This window comes from Bradysia coprophila, unplaced genomic scaffold (genome assembly GCF_014529535.1).
Source record: "Bradysia coprophila strain Holo2 unplaced genomic scaffold, BU_Bcop_v1 contig_415, whole genome shotgun sequence".
Lineage (NCBI taxonomy): Eukaryota > Metazoa > Arthropoda > Insecta > Diptera > Sciaridae > Bradysia > Bradysia coprophila.
In genome coordinates this window covers 746,325-769,763 of record NW_023503670.1, presented here as the reverse complement: position 1 = coordinate 769,763, position 23,439 = coordinate 746,325, and the positions used below count along the sequence as shown (strand labels likewise).

Sequence of the window (23,439 nt, the reverse complement as noted above, 5' to 3'; positions counted from 1 at the left end):
CACTTAAAAGACTTCATCTGGGCATCTAGATCTTCGGTCCTTTTCGAAGCTTTTTACCTAACATTTACAAAAATTAATTCCGAATTTGGACTAAACTAAACTTAGTCTGCAACCAGAAAATTCATGTTATCTAGGAAATCATTTTAAGTTTATGATTGAAATGACGAGCAACTTTTCGATACCAGTTGATTTCCTTTTCAATATATACACATTCCACGTAAATTATTGCTACAGCACCCTGTTAGTCGTGTCAAATCAATATTAAATTTGTCCGATTTAATTCACATCACGTTAATGCAATTATGAAACTACGTGATGATGATATCTCAGTAAACCTAATAAACTTTATCAATAAGATTAGACAAACCTCAGTGTCATTATATAGAACATTAGTTGAAAGAAAGCTGAGTGACAATTATGAAAAATGGTTTAAAAACTGCTGACGGTCGGTTTGCTGCCAGAGCTGTAAACGCACTTTGACTTTTGCGTCGTTCGCGGAAGTTAGTACAGCAGATCAATAACGATCTATGTTTCCCACCTAACTCTCAAGTTTTTGTTTTGAAGAGTCACTAGAGTCAGTCTCTCGGTTCTACAAGTCAAAAAAGCACGAAAGGAAGTAGGCACATACTGTTTGACCCCGATGATGACGAAATGAACGTCCGTGGATTACATAGGTTGATTCAGGCAATTAACATGGCGCAGTATATGAATATGTTTTGGGAAAAAATTCTTGTCTTTTACTACTTCTGATCTAAGGAAGTTCAACAGATCGATCGAAAATCTTTTACTTCAATAATTTCAACATACATTTGCTATGTAAGACATTTTCAGCCGGTTATAATTTGTCATCGCTATATTGTTACCCGATGTAACAGCCGTACATAAAAAAATAAATGTTCGATGTGAAAATGGCATTTGAAGACAATGTTACTTGTACTTAAAAAAAATGTCCTTGTTCTTCTGTCATAAAATCACAAATCACTTTCAAATGAAAATTTTTTCTTTTTTGATTAAAAATCTTATATATGGAAGTTCACTGTCTTTGATCTGAATTTTTACACAGAAATTAATTTCACTTTTTTCCAGTTTTATTTTTTCTTCTTTTTTATGAATTTTATACCTAACTGCGATTATTGATCAACCCAAAATAATGGTCAATCTGTTCGTTACGCATTTGAAATGATGCAAAATTTAAAATGCAAAAATGCTACAGTAAAACAAAGATCGAAGTTTCACCTTTTTTGTTTGTTTGTTCTTAAAATTTATTTTATCAACTTGGTTTCATGACTTGGTTTTGTTGCGTAGTTTTAACAAATAGATTCGACAATGTTTGCTTTAGATTAGTTCCTGCCGAAAGTTTATTATTGCGGTGCACAATTCTCCATTAACGAACATGAGATTTTTGTTTGCACTGAATCATGTCAGTAGGTCCAGAAAACCCGTTTTCAAAAGAAAATATTCATTCTGTGGAAGTTATTTTTATTTAATAGGAAATGAAAATCTAAGGAAAATCGGTGATGAGGAAACACAAAAACATCGGGGAGTCTACGAATAAAAAACCTTTTTGTCATCCGGCGATTCCAAAAAATGATTTTCCAATTGAGAAATTTTCCCAATTTTAGATAAGTTCATTCGACTCTTGACATCACTAAAAGACTGTACGTATGTGTCCAGCTGTAAGTCTTTACGTCAAAAAAGGCGATTCGCTTACAACTTTGGACTGAAAAGAATTGAAATTATATTGAAATCCAAACGGTGAATATTGTACAAGGAATGTTAAAAATCATCAAAGATTGAACACCGAGCCGAACAGTTAGGTTCCCGGGAAGACAATATATTATTATGAACCGCAGTACAAGAAAATGTTTTCGAACTGATAATTCCGGATGCTTTGGGAACGGTATTTATTACGACAATAAAAAAAATTGATAGAAAAGGAGATAAACGGAAATATGACCTGGTTCGTCTCTCGAAATTTTACCTATTTTCCCGTTAGAGAGCAGGATACACTTTCATTTTCTCAAGACAGTATGAGTCTTAACTTTTGTATGGCCACAAGTGCTGCGTTTAAGCATTCCCAGACGGCCCTCCATAACATCAGCACCATTATCGACTCTGTTTAAATTAGGAACCGCCGTAAAATATTTCAGTTCATACTTGTTATGCTTATGATCTAATTATGTCCACTGGCGAGTCCATCCACTGGTAATCGTCTTTTTTTAGTCGTCGGTGTCGAAGATAGATGATATTTATATGGCCGTCTGTTAGAGGTTAAAACAATTCGTAATCCATGGAGGACATAATTTTAATCATTATTTGAGTGGATTATATAGTGAAATAATATGGAACATAAAAGCAAACGAAAAGAAATACTACAAAACTTATGAATAAATGCTACGACTAGATAAACGAACGAAAGAAAAAAAAAACTTAAGAATTCTTCCTTTTGATGTCCATTTATGATTTTGATTTTACATACTAAAAATTCTATCAACTTAAGATCAAAAAAGTACTACGATCGTTATATATATATATAGATTCCACACACCAACATTTTGTTGCCGTCTTAAAACCAAGCCATTTTTTTGTTTTTCATTTATCAAATAGAACAATTAATAGTTAATTAACACTTAGCCTTAGTAAAAAAAAAGAAAAGAAAAGAAAGAAAAGCTGCACCCGTTTTGAGTGTGACGTTTTCTTTTCCTTTGTTTTTAAACGCTTATATAACCTGATCGGATATCTGCAAAAATCTCATTGTTTCGTCGAAAATGTGCTGCTTGAGTGTGTCTTTGGGAAGATCGTCAATTTCCATCGAAACGTTGAATGGCTTTTCAGCTACGGGCTGTGACATAAAAAAATATTTTTAGTTTATTGAATGGATACTAAGGGGAACAGAGCGAAGCGACAACTAGTCGATTTTTTAGTTTCTTTTCAAATAGTTATTGGATGCCACGAAAGTGATTTTATGCATTTTGTGATAAAAACAAACTCTCAAATGTGTTTTTTGTGCAACAAACTTTGGTAAAACTGTCTTTTCCACAATGGTAGAGGTTTTTTATCGGAGCGAAGGCGAGGTATACAACTACACTTGTTGAAAAACACAGTTATGAGCTTTTATCACAAAGAAAATACGGAATTTATGAGAAACGCAGCAGAGCATGCAAAATATTCAGTTTTATTGCCTGGCTTCTGCGAAATTTGATTGTCACAAAGTAATTCACGTAAAATGAACCGAAAAATTTCTTCATACGTAATGGACCATTTTCACAAACAGCTATGTGAGGACTCGGTCCGAAATTTTCAATTTTTTAATTTGAAAGATTCTTGGAATATTAGAAATGGCCGAATGAATGGTGAAGAAATGGACTGTGATTCGAATTGGTTTTGATAAATGGAATAAGGATGGAAAATTAAAAAGTCCATATTTCGTGCGAGATTTGTTGATTCGAGGTGAAGCAATGGTCCGTAGCCATACGAAAACGTGACTTTTAAGTTTTATACCAAGTTCGCTAAAAATGCAGGCAACAACTTATAATAGAAGTCAACAATATTTGACCGTATGCCACTCCTTGATTCAAATTCATGCATGGATAGTCTAGGTAAATGATTTGTCAATAATTCGTTTCGGTCTATCCGTCTCAAAACTTCTAAACAGGCCATTGCCAGCATTGAATAGTTAACCTGTTAACCTGACGGCTGTCATCTGTTATCGACCACGACATCAATAATAAGCGGCAAGCTCTGACTAATAAGGCTTTATATAGCAAAAAGCATGTTCAAAACAAATGAAGTAAAAGATTTCTGAAATCAAGCGCTGAAAATCTTCGATCAAAATGAAGTAATAGTTTGAACAGTAAAACTGTTAATATGCTTGCCGTCTATGACAGGTTAAAAAGTGTTGCGAAAAAATCATTTCCCAAGTAAAGTGATCTGTTCTTCCGACCGAACACAACGTTCAAAATTCACAAAAGAATGTCGCCCCACCCCGAAAAACAATTTCTTTTAATTCCCACAAATTACCTCATCGTCAGGATCGTAGTATTGTTCCAAATATGGGTGAGCCAGTGCATCTTCAACTGAAATCCGATTGTGTGGATTGAATGTCAACATTTTATCCAACAAATCAAGAGCATGCGGATCAGCATGAGAAAATAACGTTGACCACGGTACTTTAGGTTTGTACGGTAATGATTGGAGGTAGCTTCGTGCCTATAAAAAAGTCGATAATCGGTTTAGATATGTATACTACACATACAATGGACGAATGGTTTCTATTACCAGATCCGAATTCTCATACCTTTTCATTGATAATTGATTCTAAGTCTGCAGCAGATGGTGACCCTAGTACACCTAAGATATGATTCAACTGATCCAAATAATGTTTACCCGGAAATATCGGCCTATTGCTCAACATTTCTGCCAATATGCAACCAACCGACCAGATATCAATCGACTTCGTATAACCCTGAAAGTTTTCAAAGCAACGACCAATTAATTGAAATCGTTTTGCAGCGATTATTTCGAGACTTACTTTGGAATTTAGCATAATTTCAGGTGCTCGGTACCATCGTGTAGCTACATATTCTGTTAAAAATCCTGTATGATCGTGTTCAGGATCGGCCACTCTTGCTAGTCCGAAATCACAAATCTGTAAATGGGTGGGACATTTCGTTATTGTGTGAATTCAGTTAATAGGTAGTCAACATACCTTAAGATCACATGTTGTGTTTAATAACAAATTACTTGGTTTCAAATCCCTGTGCAATACATTAGCTGTAAAACAACAAAATTTATAAAGAAACTGTTAGAGGAGCACGTTCCATCAAAATATTCGAAAGAAAACCAACCTGAGTGAATATATTTTAAGCCGCGTAAGATCTGATACAAAAAATAACAGATGTGATCGTTACTCAGCCTCTGAAAATGACCAAACGATATTTTTGTAAGAAAAATTTGTTCAAAAACAAATTAACCGTTCCAATGTGTTACCTGTGTTTTAAGCAGTTTATAAAGGTCAGTCTCCATTAAACACTGAACAATATATACATCCTTCATTAGTTCTTTGCTCTCTACTCGTAGAATGTCTCGAATGTCTATTATCTGTGGATGAATTATAATTAGGTGCTATAATTTAGTGATCCGAATCTTTAATCTTACATTTTCATGTCTAAATCGTGTTAAAATCTTTATTTCTCGCAATGTTCTCTGGCAATATGTCTGATGCTCGAATGGTGAAATTTTTTTGATGGCAACCCTTGTTTTTGTCAGGGTATCATTGGCAGACCTGGAATAAAGAAATAAAGAAATTTTAATGTTTTTTTCATTGATTTTGAAGGTTTTCAATATTTTGATTTAACTCTGTAAGCTTGTTCTTCTTCTGGTGGACAGAGTGTAGTTTACCCGGATTAAAATAAAAGTCTTACAAGTTCGAAAAACGTAGTCTCACGTCTCAAAAGTCAATAGATTTGAGACCGAATATTAGAGTCCGTTAAATTAAGGGCTTTCGGAATTAAGCGTAAAGAATCGGGATCTGTGTGGTATTTTTTCGACATTTTATCGTACAACCGTTTTCAAATCGTTAGTTTATATCGTGTGAGCAATCGGGGCTTCTAATAAAAAGGTCAATATTTCATCAATGGCAACCTGTCCCTGACTACTTTTATTTTGTTACAGTGTTTTAAGCACTAGATGTGCATCTTCTAACTTAAGAAGCATTTATCACCGATGTGCACTACTACGTGTTCCGAAAAAAGGGCAACGAAAGTTTTATTGAGCTGAGAAAATCTAACTAATTTATACTTAATTATAAAATTGGTGCTGATGGAGTCATGGCCCAACATGCTCTATTAATACTTGCAAGACACATGTCATTTCAATAATACATTCAATTTATATCACGGGCCTGACACTGTTCACGCTATTCCTCATTTTTTAAATGCTGCTATTTACAGAGTGTACAGCCCGTGATTTATATGCAAACATTATAGGGACAAATCTTAGACAACGAAAATTACTGGATCATGGAAAACTCTGAACAGGTGCTATAAAGTTACAACGATTTGTAAGTTTTAACTTATGTACCGAGCCCGAGCCCAAAACAGAAATATCGAAATAAATAGATTTGCCCGAGATAGATAAGCTTGAGATTATCGTTCTATTCAGATAAAAAATATTTGAGTGCAAACAATGTTACATTCAAGATAACACTACTGGTTACAAGTCGATACGTCTGCCACTGACTCTATAGAGCCCATTGGAGAAATTATCACAAGAAAAGCTCAAAGTTTTAATAATGATTTAAAAAAACGTTACTATGACAACGAGTAGGGTGAAAAAATAGCAGATAGAAAAACTTTATTCCTTGCACCTAGGCCACCAATGGGTCTGTTGTGTATACCCACATAAGATAGATGAGTTTTCTTTTAATTCGATTAGGATAACTAAGTTAGTACTATTCTTTGTGCGTGGTTTTTTACACAGCTCGCCGTAATAGCGGTCGCAATAATTGGTCTACAAGATGTGAACAGTGTTATAACAGTTACAGTTATTGTTAGACATATTCGCAAATAATTTTGCCTATTAACAGTTTTAGATCTTAAAGAATGTGAATCTTTAAGCTATACTGACATATCTTACACATATAAGCAACCTATCTTATCCATATCACCCCGGGTCGCTATATATTCTTCGAATCGAGTCCAATGTTTACTTGAGTTGAGTGTTCCACTAATTGCCTAGCAATAAATTTTACAACCACATTTAATTACATTATTAGGTTAACAGACGAGAAGACGGAAGAAAAACATTTTCATTTTGATTTTATTGCGGCAGAGAGCAATTATAGTCCACTTGCGTATGATACCCTCTTTCTTCAAGCAGTCGAAAAAAATATATCCTCCAAACCACGCCCATCGTTGTAGAAATATCACGTAAATTGAAATGAACTGCCGACTAAGTCCACAAACGCCAGAGTAGACAAATATTAAAATGTAATTTAAGATCCTGAATAAACACACAAAAGGGTAGATGTATAGGATATCATAGTCATATACGCACCTCCGTATTACAGTCTCATTTGATGACTCTGATATAATATAACGATATAGTTATATGTACGAAACATAGCGTTAACAACACCTTAAACATGCCTAAATTCATGCTCTCCTTTGTGGAATATGATCGAAATAAATTTATGTTTTGTTTTTTGTTTCTCGTTGTTAATTTATGTATTGAATTGTATAAATGATTGTAGGTTGGCTGTCGGTTTAAATTGAGTTTCGATAAAATCAATTTATTTACTTTTCAAATTGTAAATTTTTTATTAAGAGACAAACCTAATCGACTATTTCATTTGGCCCTACGTTCAATGAATAATGTTACGGTCGTCGCATAGCAACATTTCGTATGCGATGCGAGAACAAAAGAAATCATCAATTTTATATTATTTACAATGATAAATCAACCGGTATGTTATAAGTGGACTTGTGGCAGTTAATATCACCTCACCTCAGCCCAAAAAAACACATTTTGTCTTTACCGTTTCCATCCCATAAAAATTATACGATTTGTCATTACACTTCAAATACACGTGCTTGTACGATATTCAAATTAACGAGATTAGTATGGCTTATGTCAATATGGATGACAGAGCATTAAAATCGTTTCGATGGAAACACTAATTCCATCATAAAAAACAATAAGGGTAAACCCAAAGCCTGCGAAATTAAATACCTCTGTGAACTCAAATTTCATGTGATTTATTAACATTTTGTGGAACATCGCAAAATATTAGCTTCAGCAGGTAACAAGGTGAAACAAGTCATGTTTTCACCTCAATGTATTTATCTCGTATAATATAATTCATCAAGTTTCATTGTTTATTACGAACGACCCAAGAGATAGCACCAAACGAATACTCTTCCTTATCAGGGATTTGTTTTCTTGAAGGTTTGTCTGAAGGTACTTAGATCTGTACATGTTAGTAGATGGTCTAATGTTTACTCTGTTCTACGAAGTCGCTTTAGTTTTGATTCCACCTCTAACGATTTTGGCATCGGGATTTGCATTGCAAATTTGCTATACGCAATTAAAATTCAAATTAATGAAATTTAAACCTGTATGATTTAGGTGAGAAGCATTTAAACGTTTATAAACAAGCATACCATGATACCACTACAAAATCTTTTACTTCATCTGATTTCACACACAATTTTATATACAAAGGCCTAGAGCTGTTCTTATCGTGAATGTCGGTAACAGAGGCGTTTTTCAATGGTTAAAATTACAGACAATCCCAATGGAAAACTTTAATGGTTGTTGATATAAGGCCCCAGGCATTATCAAATAGACTTATATACCGGTCAGAAAAACAAAAACAAGTCAATCGATTGGAAGCATTCATATCTAAGCCTACAAATTCCACCACCATTGGTCTCGGAAAAACTTTATGAAAAGAATGTACTTCAAGTAGGTATCAGCAACGACATTTTGCGAAAAATGATGTATTATGGAAATACACCCTTAGGCGTACAAGATCTACAACCAACGACGATTCAAATTGCTTATGCTATTGAAACATCGTTCACATTTTTCTTGACATTCAAGGACGTATGTTATACGGAAATTTACAGGTGAAATGAGCAAAATATACAGAGCATAACATTAAATCATGAAAACATAACATTTTGGTCGGATGGAGGTTAAAATAAATTATGCAAATCAAGAATCCTCGGGAAATATGAAAATTGAAAAATGAAACTTTTAGCGGAATTTGTAAATGAAAAGTTCGTAAATTTTGTTAAGCAGGCTTATTTCAACCACATGCACGTACATGCTGAGCATTCAAAGTTTCAGAGACGTTGTTTGCGTCTTTTATGGAAAGACAATGCCGAAAATAAACAATAAACCGTTTGAGTCAAAGCTGTTTAATTACAGCGAAAATTGTGTTAGGATTGTAAAATATTTTGTATTCCGTTCTTCAAGAGCGAGAAAGTTTGAAAAAGTGAAAGTTGACGCTTATCTTATATTTCTCGATAACTTTTCAAAGAACATCCATGTCGGAACCATATCTTTTTTGAATGTTTCTTAATGAGGACATTCACAACGTAGAGAAAATATTCAACAGCAAATTGTTAAACAAGCAAATTAAGTTTATATTAACCAGATGCGATTTTACGCGTGAGACCAACCATAAATCTCCAGCAGCTTACAGGGTATAGTAAAGTGATGAGCATCTATACAGTATGTATAGCAAACATATAGATAAAACGATGACTGGAAGGAGAGGTAAAATAATCTAAAATTGGGTACAATATTCATGGACACAAAATATGCAAAATTGTGCTTCTGTGTCATCTATAATGGCAAATTCTGTCGCACAGACTATAATGAACCTTCGTGAACCTTCGCCTGCCTTAGTTACGACCTAGGCAGAGACACAAGTGGCAGGTTGGCTGCAGAGAATATGTTGTGTTTAATGTGTAATTTAATAAAAAATATACCGAAATTTGTTCACAACATACCAATCGCGTAGAATTTAAAGAAAATCGCCACATCGCTTCGTTTCGATCAGATCAAATATTAAAAAAAAAGACTTAATGTGAAGGCGATTAAGTTTGGTGTAATATTTATTCATGTCCATCATGTCTAGTCAAAAAGAAAAATGTTTGTCTAATAGGTAAAGGTTTTGCCCAAAATAATTTTCATATTCGCAAGCTAATGGAAAACGAACACTTTTATGTTGATAAACATCTGTCCGTAATATTACGTAAAGAAAAGACTTTTATAGTTCCGGAGCGAACAAAAAAATAAGTGTGAAGTCATGCCAGAGTAAACAATCAAAAATTATCCGAAAATCTCCAATAATATCAATTGGTGCCCAGTCTATCGGTGGATATACATTATGAACGAAAGGTCGATAATGATTAGTAAAATTTGATAGAAGAAATTGTAAATAAAAGAAGGAATATTCTGCAGCAACCAGGCCGTATATACCCTCTTAACATATATATCACAAGGAGCTGCGGGAATTTGCTCATAAATAGGCCTCACAACCAAACAGATAAATTGAATTTTTGGCTAACACTTAAAACATCTAAGTCCAGTCATTGAAAGTGTATCTAAAATGCTAACTTATTGAATTGTTGTTCTTTGAAGAACGAATTAAGTACAATGACAAAACTTTTTGATTTTTTTTTTGAGGAATTTCGTTAAAAGTCGTGGGGAATTTTCATTCTCTAAAGTTTGGTGAAGATTGATCGGATATTTTGATCAAAATATCACTTAGAACACTTGTGGGGAAAATGGCAAAGCTATCATATAGCAGTAAAAAGCACTGTGCAACGTTTCAGATGTACGTTTGGAGTGCGCACACTTTAATCATTCAATTCGCATTGTTGGCGCACATTTTTGTGTATAATTTTGATTTTGAATGATTATTGTTCACAGAATCCAAATTTTGTCTTTTTTTATTTAGACTAGCTACCGTTTGGTTTAATTTTAAATGATTAAAACGAAGCTAAATGCATGATAGGTTCGGATAATAAAATGAAATTTTTGGTTTAATTGCAATAAGCGCTTGTTACGCAAATGGGAATATTGAGATGTCATATCTCACAGAACTTCGTTTTAATTTTTCGAATTATTGTTAACAGCGTCATTGTACTTAATTCGTTCTTCAAAGAACAACAATGCAAAAAGTTAGCATTAATTTCGTGGAGTTTTAGATACACTTTCAATGACTGGAATTAGATTTTTTAAGTATTAGCCAAAAATTCCACTTATCTGTTTGGTTATGAGACCTATCTTTGAGCGAATTCCCGCAGCTTCCAACTGCCCAACCGTCGATAAACATCACGAGTGTATATTGAATGTCCAATTTTTTTTTTATTAAAAATTAGAGCTTTAGGTCAAAACCAGTAAATTGAACAAAAATGTTGTTTGTGAGATAACCAGTTCGCATTTGGCAAAACATCACCAGCGTAAATCACTATTTCGATAAAATATTTTTTGTTCGTCGGTATCGAAATCGTGTTTGGGGGTCATTCATAAATGACGTCCGGTACTGAGGGGGAAGGGGGGTCTACGATTTCGGACACTCCATACAAAATTGGGTCAAATTTGACCACTTTTGCGTGACGAGGGGGGAGGGGGGGTCTAAAACTGACCAAAAGTAGTGGACGTCATTTATGAATGACCCCTTGTTTGTTACACCAAGTCTCAAAAATAGATAAATTTTGTGTGCACTTGTGCGAAAAACGCCCTAATTTCGATATGGAAATGACAAGTAACAAAAAGTCGGAATTTCGAGATCAAAGTACAAAGACTTTCAAAAGAAACAGAAAATCTCTGCACATCAAACAAGATAACGAATATATATGTTAAAGACATTAGCTGATGACTAAAATGTCCAAATAAAATTTAAATGACAAAAAGATAACATGTTGACATCTTCAAAGAATAGAGTCGGTATTTATAAGGGTTTCAGACGGAAGGCAAATCATTTCGTTACTACAGTGTAGACAACCAACACTCCAGTATAATTTCGGAAAATTCGGGACCAACGACGTAATTTGATACACAGCTGACCCGAAACGACACCAAGTCGTAAAAGTCATTCTTTTTACGGACTAGTTTTAATTTGAAAAATTTGAACAATAAATTACGAACAATTTCACCGCAACAGGTGACTAATTTGCCTAATGCACACTTTAACTGACGACAATTTTGCTGATGGTGGATGTACCTCATATATCAATGTTCTTTCTTCTCCGACAGAAAACCGTAACTTATGTGCTTGGTGAATGAATATGGTAGGTATAGTTTCAGGACGAACGGCAACTTGTTGCTGAATCTTCTTTTCACACAACATATGTTTATGTCTATATAACGTATTGTGTACATTATATCAAGCGCATACAAACAAAAATTGTAAAAATAAATGGCATTCTAGTCGCCATAAATATACACTTTTAGGTCTTTATGGTGCAATAAAAGTGGCATGGAAAGGACGGATGCATAAGCGAATTGAATGAAAATTGTTCCTGTTGTTATGGTATAACGTTATGCATATTATGTAAGAGTAAGGTACAACAACAACAAAAAATTAGGTTAGATTGATCCATTAAGGCTATCTGAGAGCGCAATCTGTCTGGAAGTTATTTCGAATTGGTAAGCGAACAGAAAATCGATAATTACAAAATAATTAAAAACAAATAGAATCCGACAGAGCTTTTCGATGGAGGATTTCGCTTTTGGCAAAAATATTATTAAATTAAAATTAACTTCAGTCTTTCAAATTCATCGCCATTATTATTTCATTATCCCTAAAAACATGATTAACGTGAAGCATTCGAGGCAACAACAACAAAAGAAGGAAATTACATTAAAAAAATGTTTGTACCTTTTTCTCGTGTGTTTTTTTTTTCTTCTCTCCGGTAAACGGGAAATGTAAATGAAATTTAATGTTCATCATGTACTGGTAGATATTTATGGAACATTTTCAATTTATACAAACAAAGAAAGAAAGAAAAAAAACTCATAAAATATGCTACTAGTTGATATTCAAAGCGCACTTCATCCACATTTATGATTCTTTCACAGACAATTTTATTAAGTTGGAAAAATTAGCGACGTAGACAAATGGAACGTTCCATGAGTAGATGCTTTTCGAGGATTATACAATTCCTTATTACAGTCACGCTATTTTGCGGCTGCAAACATTTGCAAAATAACTTTTAATCAAATTATCATTCTACCAACACGAAAAGGGAGCAATGTGTCAGTTTTGGATATCGTTTGCACGTGTGGAAAAAATTAACTTTTGATGACGGTACATAACTTGAATTTTCCAGAAATCATCTCGTCTATTAGTTGTTATTCGCTTCGTTCAGACGTTTCGTAAGAATACGAAAAAAAAGACATTCATATTGAATGTAGAAGGTCGCTTGGGAATCACGTTGTCTCTTCAATATAATTCAAACAGAAAACCCCAATTCCGGATTCAGTTTAAATTCGATATTTTATGTACTGCTATCGAAACAATGCCGAAAATAGATTTTCATATATATTTACGCCCTAGGGCGAAAAAGTGATGTTTGCAAAAATGAGTAAGCTTACACTTACGTGAGCTATCCCATATCACTATGAACGTTAGAAAGCAAGAGATTATATCCGATCTAAGTGAATCCATAGTGAACACTAGTTCGTCAAAACCACCAGCTACGAATGGTCATTACATGTTACCTTACTTACATTGACAACTAACATTTCCTATCTGCCCCATGCGAAAGTTGACAATTACAAAGCAATTTGCCCCCTGCAGAAATGATCCATTACATATGGACTATGGTTGGATCCTTTTTTTTTCATTTTTCATTTTCCTATGTGAAAATCAACTTTCGCATGGGGCAGGCTATGTTGTTACTGCCAGCACTGTAATATGCAACGAAATATCAGTGGATCGGGAGCAACGTTGCTCGAATGAGTTTTGTCATAGTGTTCTTTCCGCCAATTCATCGAAAACGAAACCGGCCACTTCTCACTTTTATATAAGGAATCGAGTTAGAATAGACCGCATTGTTGCGGCAGTGTTTTAAGCAATATAATAGTTATGCAAACGAGTTTACGTTTTTGAGTTATCCAAAGCTTAGTCGAACACAAACGTAAGTTGTGTAAATCACTTGATAGTTAATCTAACCTAACTTTGTACGATTATAGAAATTTGTAGCTTATCGAACATCGTGCAATAAAGAACCTCAACTTTAACTTGTTCGAATGCTCACTTATTTATCTCGACTAAGAAACAGACTCTCAGAGAATAGAATAGTAACATCCCGACAGTAACGAACATTCTTCATTACTTCGGAAACAACTTTGTGATACTCGCAGACTCACTGGTGTGTTTTTTCAGCTACTTTGGCAAGTGTAGTTGTATATCCGAAGGCAGTTACCGAAGCTAGTTTCTCAAAAACACACTTGTGAGTTTGCTTTTATCACAAAATGTTTACCTCATGTAATGAATAACTTTCGCAGCATCCAATGTAACGTACTATTTTTGCCTCGACTTTTGTTTCGATCGAGATGAAGCTTTTCTTAAAATTGGTACCTTTTCTGTCTTTTTCTTTCTAGTACAATTTTCAACGATTTGAATGGCATGTGCGAATTCGTTTTTCATGTGTCAGAATTCTGGAAGAAATGAAATGAACCAGTGGAATTAGAGGACACCAATCCAATTCATGCTGTTCATTCCACATACATCATGTTACTCATGTCTCAAATGTAACCATAATACACAACTTTTGTTTTATAGGAACAAATAATCCTTTCGACTCGTCTTTTGACAATAATTACATTGAATAAAGTACGTTACAATCGTTTTTGTTTTCGACAGTCTGTATACACTTGCGTATTAGCAACATTTTAATACGATTTTCCCTTGGGGCTGGAAAACATGCGATTATTATATCGTTGAAGTGAATTTTAACTGAGACAAAACAACAAGCGGAAATGTGTGTTTCGCTTTGTGATGTCGATCCATTTGATTACAACTTAATAACATAAATGACGAATAATAGATCGCTTACATTTAATCGAGGAAAAAATAAATGTAATCGCAAATGATGTGAAAATGGATTCAGGTTTGTTCGAAGGAAGGATGTTCAGGCGTAAATAAATAGTAAATTGAATCACCATCCATCAATGTAATGTAATCCAATATCGCTTCACAAATAACTAAATAAATAAACATTTTTATGTGACGCAAAAGACGAAAATGATAAAAAAAACACATAAATCAACAGATCGTTATTCTTATTTGCTGGGATATTGTTGAGAAGAAAAAAGAATATCCCTTTTGTAAATTGAACCCGAAAGACTCGTCTCTACTATATGTATACACACACAGATTTTCTGTATTTAGTTTGTCAAACAGAAAGGTATTATGTAATGTTTTTTGCTCTTTGTCTTTACTCTATGGTGCCATATTTAAGCTTAATGAATTTTCTGAAGAGAAAACGTTCCCTTTTCAAACAAAATTTACTGGTAATATATCAACCGTTTGTATTTTACTCTGCAGACACATTCTTCGGGAGGATAATTAAGGAATTCTTTTTCGTTCTGATATTATTTTATTATATACAGACATTTTAGTGTAGGTAACGTCTTTTTAATAGCAGGCAAGTCTAAACAGTACAATACATGGCGAGGCTTTACAAAATATAGACATCTAAGCGACCAAATCTGAGGTGTAAGAATCATTTATATTGAAGTGAAGTCGACTAGATTAAGCGGCAAGATAAGCAGTCAATTATGTAAATTATTTTTCGACTTATATACAGTTAATTATAATGATTATTTTGTGTGTTTTTTGTATAAATGTCAGAGATGTTTCATTATAATTTATTGTATTCCACGCACTGAATTTTGAGGACTGTTAAAAAATCTAGTTAATGGAAACTAATTTTCATCGTTCAATCATTCACTTCATTTTACTTGAGATTTTAGATGGACACACCATTTGCTTTTGTAGTGTCAGTACCTCTTAAGGTCACGGTTTGAAACCTATAGGCACATTGTTGCAATAACTAAGTCGAAAAATGTTTGCTATGGCACGTTTGAACGCTAAGAAGGGTCCATTGCAGGTATGTGTGTCTCGGTCAGCATACCGAAACCAAATCGAAGTCACAGTCAAGTGATCGGAACCAAATGAAAAATAAAAAATTTACAAAAAGGCGCGTCTGACAAGCACATTTTATTGAATTTATACTTGTTAGGCACAGCACACCTTTCAACACAAATCTTATCTTCAAATTTATATTTTTATTGGGCACCTATCCTTTCATTTCGATACCGATATGCTTTCTCTATGATGTAAGCTGACTGAGATAGTCACTAGCTGAAATATTGTTCATGGAAGTCAGTTTGACACAGACGTTTTAGTGTGGCCTCACAGTCAGCCGTTTTCATTCCGGTTTGGCTCCATGTACGTGAGAGTTGCCATTTTAAACAATGTGCTCTATAGTATGAAATACCAACTGTCAAGTGACTGAAATGCTCATATACTCTCGTCTATGTACATTCTTTCAAACGAGTCGATTTGGTTAGCATGGAGGATAAATAAAATTATTTGGATTTCTCAAGACGATGGACTATATTTTCAATGGCTGTCATCAGGAGTCAAAATTGTCGTCCTTGCCAAAAATACTCAAATGACAATCGTTCATGACCTGACACAATCAAGCCTGGTGCCTTTGCACACGACCAGAAGGATATGAACGTTGGAACTTTGGTAGCACAAAGCGTTACCGACAGAACCACCCTTTGATCCTCCAAGCTATATAATAGACGTGATAAAAATAACAGCGCTGGCTCGCAACAACAACCACCGTCGCTCGACTTGTGGCCGGACTAGCTACTAAATTTGTCTCAATATAGTTGAACATAGTTTTCATTGAAATTACCTGTAATCAGAGGACCTGATTTACCTGAGTCAGTTGCATCTCTTCATTCAAGTTAGTACCTTGTTAGCAACCATCTCTCGCAATCTACAAACATAGCTTCCCGTGCATCAATGCATCACAATTTTTGAATTAAGGCCAGTTCATACTCGCATACATTTTTGCGATATATGCGACCATGAACTGGCCTTAAGACATCCTCAACTACGGTATCGCAATCTTCAAGTCTTTTATGAAGCCAGACAGAAAATTAGTCTACTGCGAAAGTCTCAAAACAAAGAGCCACTTCGTGCAAATTTCACTGTTAAGCAAGGCGCATCCGTCCAAGACGGTTTAATTAATATTTAGTGATAATTAGACGATTTTATTTTGATTTTAAATTTAGTTTCAAGGTGCAAAAATTTTCGCGACCATCCACACTCACAGCCTACTCCCATTCCATTCAATGACAATCGTTCATGGTCAATGTTTTACACGCATGGAAATAATGCGGTTTCCTGGTAACTTCATTACCAGGAAATATTTTCGACAAAATATTTGATTACCGGGAAATCAAACCTTCGCTGAACAAATCACCGATAAATATATAGCCCGGTTTTATTTTCTGCTATTATCCTCTTACAATAACTGATAAGCACGAATCGAACATGACGAGATATAGACGAACGCAGATGTTTTAAAGCATAAATGTGTTAAAGTGTTTTCTGTGCAAGAGAACGAAGTAACAACGATAATTCTTTTCCTCAGACAATTACAAAATCTCAAACGTCAGTCCAAAATATAATAAGGCTGAAAAACGTCTTATCTCTCTAAATGAGGAAGGCAATTATTGTACTTCAGCGTCGAAATGTCCTTTTCGATGGAAAAGCTTTTAGAGCAATTCGATAAATATTTAATCGGAAAACATATTGTTATTTGTTAAGTTAATTGACAAAGTCGAGGTAATGGTTAATTTCATTAGGCGTCATGAAAAATTAATTTCATCCGTCACGCAATTCATGTAACAAAACTTCCCATCCCAACGCCGAAATTACAGAATTATTTATTCATGCCAATTTGTCTTATGAAAAGTGTACGACGGTTACGAAGCCATTAAACATGATGTTCGAATCGTTTATGGTTGCAAAAGTTTGTAAGAATCAGACTTTAAAGATTGAACAGTAGGATTTAGTATAATCAAGTCAGTGTTAGAAATGATACGTCCAAAGTCGCGATTTAGGTATTAATTTGACTTTCTCAGAAATAATCCGTTCTCAGTTCATTCACATTCTGTATAATTAAAGTGTTACAGGTGAACAATTTCAGTAGCCCTTACCTTTCACGTAGAAGAATTAATAATCAAAGATATCGAAATTGACTCACACAAGCAGTGTCTAGCGAAAATCTTAATTTCATTAACATTTAAGCATAAAATAAGGATAATGTAGGTGGGAACCAAACCCACAAACTTCACCTTGTCGCTGGAGGCGTTAAATACATTCACAGTAAATGTGCATAATTAAAGAAAAATTTCAAAATACCATCGGCAAAAGATTTTGCTTTTTTTAACTCGCTTGGAGTACTCTTCCCATTGGTATATCAAATCAAATTACTGCAAAACCTTCGGTAGTTGACCGCCAAAACAATTGGATTGTAAGTGGTCTAGAAGACCGAATATCGGGATTATGGACATGCAAATGAACTTTAAAGAGTCAAATAGATCGATTTCGGAAGTGCAAAATTTCAGAATTTGGCCATACAGTCCATTTCCAATCTGGTTGTTTTTAAGGTTAACTTTAAAGGTTTTAAAATTTTTCGTTCAATAGGTTCTCGAATTGTTAACAGTATTGAGGTGGGCGGACCCTTGTGTATGTTTTGACCCGATTGGATGCAAATGGTAAACGCAATGTAATATATATTACACACTTCACGTCACGAAGAAGTCGAGGCTTGCCGAGACTGATAGTGACAAGTGTGTACTCTATTTTATCACATAAGCGAAGACGAGACAACAACATAGACCTGAAGTGCAATTTTTGAATTATTCCCCTAGTTAAGTAATTTTGACAGCCGAACACCGCGCGTATGTGATAAAATCACTTAAATTTCCCGCCTTATTTCAAATCTTTTAATCTGATTTCGGTCAAATTTTCATTTAATCGGGCTTCAAGTTTAAAGGATTTTATTGCAAACTGACAATTCTAAGCACGAAAAAAGCTAATCTTTAATGAAAATAAAATCCGCATAACCGAATGACACACCTGTTAAAGAATGCTGTATCATGAAATGAATGTGAATGATACAAACAGAGTGGACGGAAAGATATGTCCAGCTGTAGAATTAATCAAATTTTGAAAAAATTGTGTTTAATTACAAATAATGATATGAGATGGAACTACGAGATGTTGTTGTACGAAGAACCAATAAACAAAAATGAAATCAATTTCAGATTTGAAGGTCGTCAGATCCAGATCTTAAAAATCCACTCTCAAAAATTCCATTGACGTGCTTTCCAATGATTCCCACCTTAATTTATTAATTAACAGTCAAGACCAATTATTGTAATAGGTGACGAAATTAAATAAATAAAATTAAACATGTAAGCCCCCTACACGTCATATGTGTTGGTTCATTTGACGAAACATAAATAAAACAGAAACGCATTCTACCACACCTGGCAATATTATCAAAGGTGTCTGCAGTGAGCGCTTTAGTATGCTAATTAGCATATTTTCTTAAAAAAAAAGGGGACAAAAATGGGTAAACTAACATGTTACAGAGCGAAAACAAAATTGAAATAAATTTTAACCAATCACGTAACGATAGGAGAATCAAAAAAAAAATTGATACTTACACAACCATACCGTACGCACCCTCTCCGATATAAGCCAGATTCGTATACCTTGGACCAACCTCAAACACTTGTCCACGAATTATCTCTGCATTTGGATTTGTGTTCACAATTCCATTATTATTAGCAGAAGCTGCTGCCATTATTGATTTTTGCGCGATAATAACAGTATGACGAATACGAAAAGAACACCTTCTTTTGGAATATTTTATTTAATTACTTTAGTATACCACAGATAACTGAAATTCCAAAAACCTGTAACTTTATTAATTCATACAAAACAACACCTCACTGCCTTGACGTCACACGCTTTTTTTTTCTTCTTTAAATTCACGTTTCATAAATTGAAAGCGCATACAAAATGCGAAACTATTTTTCGATTCTTTTTTTTGTTATTAAAATAACTTTTGTTTTCACTGTAAGCAACTTTACAAGACAACTGGGTAGATTTTTCTTTGTTAATTTTTCACTGAAAACAATTCGGTTTTTGTATAATGCGTGAAAATCATCTAATCAAATGGAAAGGACAAAAATAATATGTCTTTTCATCACACGATAAACTATGACTGATTCGTAATGGGTATATTCTGAATCAACAATTTTTTTTTCTGCCTTTATTATACCTCGAATGGTTGATACTTTTTTTTAATGCATAAGCTACACTTGAACTTCACATTTATTACAATATTTTGTTACGCGTCTTCGAATGAAGTCTCACTGTTGATCTGAACTGATGTAAATGCTTCAAATCACAAGGTAAAACTTCTTTTACCCAAGTTTTTTTTTAATTTTTCCTTCTAAACTTTTCGTGAAATTCAATCGAAGAGTATACTGCGCGGCGATGACACTTCGAAACGCTCAAATATTTTTCGAATTTTATAGAATTTTGTTTTGTCAAGTTTGTTTTTCTTGCATGCACTGTCTGGTGTAGCATTTGCCAAAGCGGTCAAATTCAAATTGATTATGCTACACGATAAGATATGATTACAATTGTTGTTTTGCCTCGTCCGTAATTGGAAATTTCAATAAGGCTTTTTAGCAAATCAATTGTCATATTGAACAATGGGCAAACGCTCAATCGAGATGGCATAATCGAGTAATTAAAGTTCATTAAAATTGAGCCAAGTATTGCGTGAAATGTCATCAACTTGCGTAAGGCAGCGTTTTTCTCATCGCATTAGCTTTCTTCGTTTTTTCTTGCTGGGAAGCATTTTACAAGAGGGGCAAATTTGAATTCGAGGAACGTGAAAGTTTGCTGTTGGTTGCGTTTTCCTGCAATTTTTTCACTTTTTTTAAAACAATTTTTCGGTAAAAGTAAGGAAAATCTAAGGGAGTATGGGAAAATGCCTTTGACTCAATATGAGTTCACATTAGATGACGTCAATTTAGCAAATACGCTGTACCAGTTTGTATTCCTAACTGATAACAGTGTTTTCCGTAATGGAAATTGAGTCACGTCCGATATGCTATGTCAGGCTTTTGAAAAATATTTCTGGTCATCTGTTATCGGCAACAAAGGCTTATTAATGAGCTCTCAATGAGTCTTCTCCTTCTTCTTTTTCAGGCTGTTTCTATCCACTGCTGGACGTAGGCCTCCCCAATTCTCTTCCATTCCAAACGATCCGTTGTTACTTGTTGCCAATTTGCGCCTGCAATTCGCTTTATACTATTCTTCCATCTCTCTGGTGGTCTACCTCTGGGTTTTGTTTTAGGTAGTCTCCAGTTTCTGATCTTTTTTGTCCAACGTTCGTCCGTCCTTCTTGCAATATGTCCCGCCCAACTCCACTTTAAAGATGCTATTCTTTCCATGACATCAACGACTTTTGTTTGTTGTCGAATCCATTGATTTGTCATTCTATCTCTGAGCGTATTTCCAAGCATACTCTGTTCCATGGCTCTTTGTGCCACTCTTGGTTTATTTTCGGAAGCTTTTGTTAACGTTAACGTTTCCGCTCCATATGTGAGCACAGGAAGGACTCAATGAGTGACTGTTTTTATATTAATCTGTTCAAAATATGTAGATCTCGAAACCTATTCGATGCTTTCAATGGAACAGTTTTTTGTTTAGAATAACGTTCTGCGTCGAATTGGTCAAAACTTCAATCCCCAATGGGCGTTCCTGAGGAAATATGACATGACACGGTCAACTGACTGTAATTTTCCTTACTAGACTACACAAACGACACAAAGAGTGTTGTCTTTGTAGTCAAATTATGGTCAAAAATCTAATTTCGGTATAACTGAGACGAGATAAGCGTGCTCAATCCGATAAAGAACACCTTACCTTTCAACATTCTTCGGTCATCTGTCTCGCAGCTGTCTTGTAACAACCGACCACATCAGAAATATATATAGAATTGACGACAAATCGAATTTAAAAAAAATCTTTTATTCCCTCAAAATGGTCAAGTAGATTTGACAAAAAAGAAATGCAATTTGAATATCCGCAAAGTAACCACATCATTTCTTCTTTAAACTTTGTATGTAAGCTCCTAATCCCTTCTGCACGACAGGCTGATTGATTGCGAATAAGAATAGTTGCAAATCCTGTTCCCGATTATTCTCCAACTCTTCCAAGTCCTTCTTGCGCAAAGTCTGTTTCGTAAATGACCGAGCCATTGGAGACACACTCTTAAACTGAAGCAGGAAATTCTCACACTTCGCAATTGAGTCAGCTTTGTCGACGGCAGTCTCATCAACAAGTCCCACCTGAGGTAAATATTTTTTTGTTGACTAAAATCAGTCAATAAAAGACCTTCGGTTCTTACCTTTAACGCTTCTTCGGTGGAGAACATTGTGCCAAGCGTTAAGGCCTTCTCAGCATCACGCTTGGACAGAACATTACGGAAGGCCGATTGAAAGAAAAACGGTGCAGAAATACCAAGACGAGTTTCATTCAGACCGATCGTGTAGTTGTTTACCATAACTCGATATTCGCAGCAAACAGCCAACAAACACCCACCGGCTGGAGAGTGACCCTGCATAAGAATTGTTATTTTCAAGCGAATGAGGAAGGAAATAAAAATCGAAAATACATTGATTGCAGCTGCTGTGGGAAATGAAGAGCCATATAACTTTAGCCAGACATCTTGAAGCGCAGTCCAAAAAGCTTTCACACGGTCCGGTTGCGGATTGTGCATCTCTGTCGGCACGGTGAGAAAAAGTTGAAAATAAAAAAAAATAAAAAACAAGAAAATCTCTTGTTAAGCTAACCTGTAATGTCCAGACCAGCAGAGAACACCGTTTTGCTTGCCTTTGAAAACATGAGATTCGGTTCTGGTTAGAGAAAAAGTGGTCCAAAAAAATCAAAAATTTGCTTACCGAAGTCAAAATCATTCCTCGTGACTTGTTTGATTCCAACTCATCCAATGTGCTTGAAATATCTTTGAGCAGCTCCAAATTCAAGCTGTTAACCGGAGGACGATTCAATGTAACGACTACAATTGATAACAATTGATACATTAATTACATGAACCATTCCACAGTTATACAAATAGAGAAGCCGCTTACCGGCAATTCCAGTTTTTTCATTCAAATCGACATTGACTAGGCCATTATTCGCACCGGAAGACAAACATCTGCTGCCGATCCGATTAAATTGACTTGGAGTCTTTCCAATGAATCTCTTAGAGATCAGAATTGAATTTCTTATCATCTGAAAGAAGTGAAGGCCCTTCAGTTAGCATATTCCAATGCCGTTATTATCCACTCATTGTGAGGTGATTGGACTTTGTACTTCTGAGAGAAGTACAAAAGTCCAATCGCCGATCGAATTGTTTTGTTCAAAAACACAGTTAGAATCAATTAAATCGAAATGTTGAATTTTATACCTTAATTTCCTTAGCTCAAATAATAAAATTAGAAAACAAAAATTAATTCTGCTTAACTATCTTCCTATCGCATATAGCACACAGTTAAGAAACTTAGTGTTTATTATTGTCGTGCGGAGTTGACGTACGTATGTTTAGAAAATTGCTGAACCGACGTAATATAAAGCAAAAGGTTTCGTTCGATCACTTCCCACCCGAAAACACTTTTCACTGATTAATAATCACCTTTCACTTTCACACACGGCCACAATTTAATCTTTTATGTTTACAGCGCGAGAATGAGAAAATAAACAAATCACATCATTCAACGAATAAAAGTTGACGT

General features: G+C 34.7%; 2 protein-coding genes across 4 annotated transcripts; both read right to left on the bottom strand.

Annotated features, from left to right (window-relative positions):
- Window positions 1-1,405: 1,405 nt before the first annotated feature.
- Window positions 1,406-20,141, bottom strand: LOC119082390 (mitogen-activated protein kinase ERK-A). 3 transcript variants are annotated; one of them, XM_037191920.1, is made up of 11 exons: window positions 19,908-20,141; window positions 19,540-19,753; window positions 19,288-19,476; window positions 5,158-5,284; window positions 4,990-5,100; window positions 4,848-4,917; window positions 4,709-4,773; window positions 4,532-4,648; window positions 4,298-4,465; window positions 4,021-4,209; window positions 1,406-2,842 (listed from the first exon to the last, which is right to left on the bottom strand). In XM_037191920.1, the coding sequence occupies exons 3-11, from the start codon at window positions 19,425-19,427 to the stop codon at window positions 2,720-2,722; spliced, it is 1,110 nt and encodes a 369-aa protein (XP_037047815.1). In that variant the 5' UTR covers window positions 19,428-19,476; window positions 19,540-19,753; window positions 19,908-20,141; the 3' UTR covers window positions 1,406-2,719. The 3 variants fall into 3 exon arrangements, with proteins under 3 accessions (XP_037047815.1, XP_037047814.1, XP_037047816.1); XM_037191919.1 differs by lacking the exon at window positions 19,540-19,753 and having other exon boundaries at window positions 19,288-19,523; XM_037191921.1 differs by lacking the exon at window positions 19,540-19,753 and having other exon boundaries at window positions 19,908-20,122.
- Window positions 20,142-21,736: 1,595 nt separating this feature from the next.
- On the bottom strand, window positions 21,737-23,264 carry LOC119082392 (enoyl-CoA delta isomerase 1, mitochondrial-like). Its single transcript, XM_037191923.1, has 7 exons — window positions 23,115-23,264; window positions 22,795-22,939; window positions 22,606-22,721; window positions 22,498-22,537; window positions 22,320-22,426; window positions 22,053-22,262; window positions 21,737-21,993 (listed from the first exon to the last, which is right to left on the bottom strand). The coding sequence occupies exons 2-7, from the start codon at window positions 22,937-22,939 to the stop codon at window positions 21,745-21,747; spliced, it is 867 nt and encodes a 288-aa protein (XP_037047818.1). The 5' UTR covers window positions 23,115-23,264; the 3' UTR covers window positions 21,737-21,744.
- Between the last annotated feature and the right edge of the window lie 175 nt (window positions 23,265-23,439).

What these genes read in the sequence shown, in the direction of transcription:
- LOC119082390 (XM_037191920.1), bottom strand. Translation starts at nt 19,427, where the DNA reads ATGGCAGCAGCTTCTGCTAATAATAATGGAATTGTGAACACAAATCCA. An exon ending in GGTGCGTACGGTATGGTTGT is followed by an intron (nt 5,285 to 19,287) that starts GTAAGTATCAAT and finishes TCTTTATTCCAG; the next exon opens with GTCTGCCAATGATACCCTGA. An exon ending in AATCAATTATCAATGAAAAG is followed by an intron (nt 4,210 to 4,297) that starts GTATGAGAATTC and finishes ACTTTTTTATAG; the next exon opens with GCACGAAGCTACCTCCAATC.
- LOC119082392 (XM_037191923.1), bottom strand. Translation starts at nt 22,939, where the DNA reads ATGATAAGAAATTCAATTCTGATCTCTAAGAGATTCATTGGAAAGACT. An exon ending in TGAAAAAACTGGAATTGCCG is followed by an intron (nt 22,722 to 22,794) that starts GTAAGCGGCTTC and finishes TATCAATTGTAG; the next exon opens with TCGTTACATTGAATCGTCCT. An exon ending in TGCTGGTCTGGACATTACAG is followed by an intron (nt 22,427 to 22,497) that starts GTTAGCTTAACA and finishes CCGTGCCGACAG; the next exon opens with AGATGCACAATCCGCAACCG.